This window comes from Acanthisitta chloris, unplaced genomic scaffold (assembly GCF_000695815.1).
Source record: "Acanthisitta chloris isolate BGI_N310 unplaced genomic scaffold, ASM69581v1 scaffold31667, whole genome shotgun sequence".
Lineage (NCBI taxonomy): Eukaryota > Metazoa > Chordata > Aves > Passeriformes > Acanthisittidae > Acanthisitta > Acanthisitta chloris.
The window spans coordinates 56,241-58,336 of record NW_008682596.1 but is presented as its reverse complement, the minus strand read 5'-3'; the positions used below and the strand labels follow the sequence as shown (position 1 = coordinate 58,336).

At 47.3% G+C, this 2,096-nt stretch overlaps 1 protein-coding gene across 1 annotated transcript in view; it reads right to left on the bottom strand.

The window, feature by feature from the left end:
• Window positions 1-1,352: 1,352 nt before the first annotated feature.
• Window positions 1,353-2,096, bottom strand: part of LOC103805925 (protein BEAN1-like) — a gene marked incomplete at its 5' end in the record, with an annotated part of 17,129 nt that continues 16,385 nt past the window's right edge. Inside the window, 2 exon segments of the mRNA XM_009078592.1 lie at window positions 1,353-1,521; window positions 1,523-1,729. Of these exon segments, the coding sequence (XP_009076840.1) occupies window positions 1,353-1,521; window positions 1,523-1,729 (376 nt within the window).

Here is a 2,096-nt window from a genome sequence, read left to right as displayed (position 1 = left end):
GCCAACGGCTGCAGGTGCCTGGGGCTTGGCCAGTGTCATCTGGGATGGACAAAGGAGCAAGAGGTGACCATGGGGACTGGCTATCTGTGTGCCTGGGTCCCTGCTGCCCTGCACCCCCCAGAGCCAAATGCCCTTTGTGGACAGCCCCTCTGTGTCACACTCTCCCCATTTGGGCAGGGCTGGGCTGGCTGAGGGAGGTTCAGTGTTGAAGCAGACTTGTCTCCAGTGATGATGGGGACATCTGTGGGGACAAGGCTGCTGCTGTGCACTGGCCACTCCTTGCCACACACTGCTGTACCTGTGCCTGCAGCTCTCACTGGCTGCACCTATTGCTGTGGGACCTTTGCTGGGAACTGGTGTATTGGCATGGAAATGTCCTGATGTTACTCACTGCGCTGTTTTCCTGCTTTCCTTTCTCAAACCTGGAAACGGCTCTGAGGTTTCTGCACACAGTGATGTTCTCTGTTGCTGTGCATGCCTCGTCCAGCAGCTATTCACATCACACTGACACAACTACTAGAGGTCATTCCAGTAAGACTACAGGCTCCTTCCTGAGGAAAGAGACTGGTTTGTGCCTGAAAATGCAGTCATGCGTGGGAACTGGCATGAAGCATCTCCTGGGATTCCTCTGCCCTTCCCTGGCTGCAGCAAGTCCCCATGAAGGGCATGCAACTCCCAGGCCTGCACACAGCTTGGTACAGCTTCTGCAGGTAAAGCCAGTTGGGGTGTGGGGATCCATTGCCACCTCTCCGTCACTTGCTGAAAGTTTCTTTTGAGGAAGACTTAGAGCAGGCTTTGCAATGGTCTGGGAAGCCTGGTACCAAAGGTAAAATGTGGCCATCAAAATATTATTCTCCTTTTTTCTTTTGCTTCTATGTGGTACTGACAGTCATCTTTTTTAGGCAGTGCTTTGTCTCTGCTACTGAAATACATATTTAGACAAAGAATTTAGACAAAAAATGCATTGTTGCCAAGACACTGAATTAAATGTACTAGTGACACCTACAATGCCAACAAGATGCTCTTCTTTCTCCTTCTGCTCTAAAACATGCAAAGTATCATAAAATCAACAAGTAGGCTTGACTGGGTGACGTGTCTTCATTAAGAGTGGCTGATGTCAATGTGTTTTGAAATGCTTCGAAAAGGTCAGATGCACTGCTTGTCACTGCTGCCACAATGCTGTGTGATGTCATGGAACACTCTGAAGCACGAAGAGGGAAGTTTGGGTAAACTTTCAAAATTCACTGTAAAAAAACCAAAATCCCATTGCATCCCTGTTTAAAGGTATAAAATAGGTAAAACTTTCAGAAGTTTATTCCTTCCATTTAAATATTTTTGTCAGTCTGAGTTCCTCAGAAGAATTGCAGGAAAGAGCCAGTTTTATTCACGTGGTTTGGGGTGTGGTAGTCAGTGGAAGAATTGTTCTGTAGTTCTGTTGGAACGAGTGGGATGGGGATATTCTGCTCACACACCACTGTCCTGTACAGGGGGGCAGCCCCCAGAGTGAGAGATGACAGAGATGGATGAAATGGGCTGCTGCAAGTCCTGCAGCCTGACTGCATAATTTGCAGCCTGTCCTGTAGTCCCAGATGCTGCTTCCTCTTCCTGGCTAATGTAGATATTTATAGATATTTCACTTCTTTGATAAGGGTCCGTAAGAGAATATGGGGGGGGATCATCTGTGGGAATATATATTTGTGTTGCTCCTGGCCCCACACATTCATCATAGCTGAAAGAAAAAAAAAGAATTTTTCATTAGATTCCTGTGAAAAACACCACAGTACATTATTTGCAGCATAACAGGGGTAGGTAAAGTGAGAAGAAAAGGATCGTCTGGTGGTTTCTTCCTCAGCCCACACCTTTGCTTACCCTGCTGTGTGAGACACTTGAGAGCACAATACTTAAAAGCACATCTCCAAACACCTAAAGATAATCTCAGAGGCCTCAGTGAAATCTCAGACCCCTCCCTCCTCCATGAACGTAACATCTGTGGTAATGCTCTTCAGCTGAGGTACCTTAGCATAAGCCCAGCTTATCCTTACACCTGGTTTTCCAGGAGCAGGAGGAATCCCACTGCTGGCTCACCAGTCACTGTA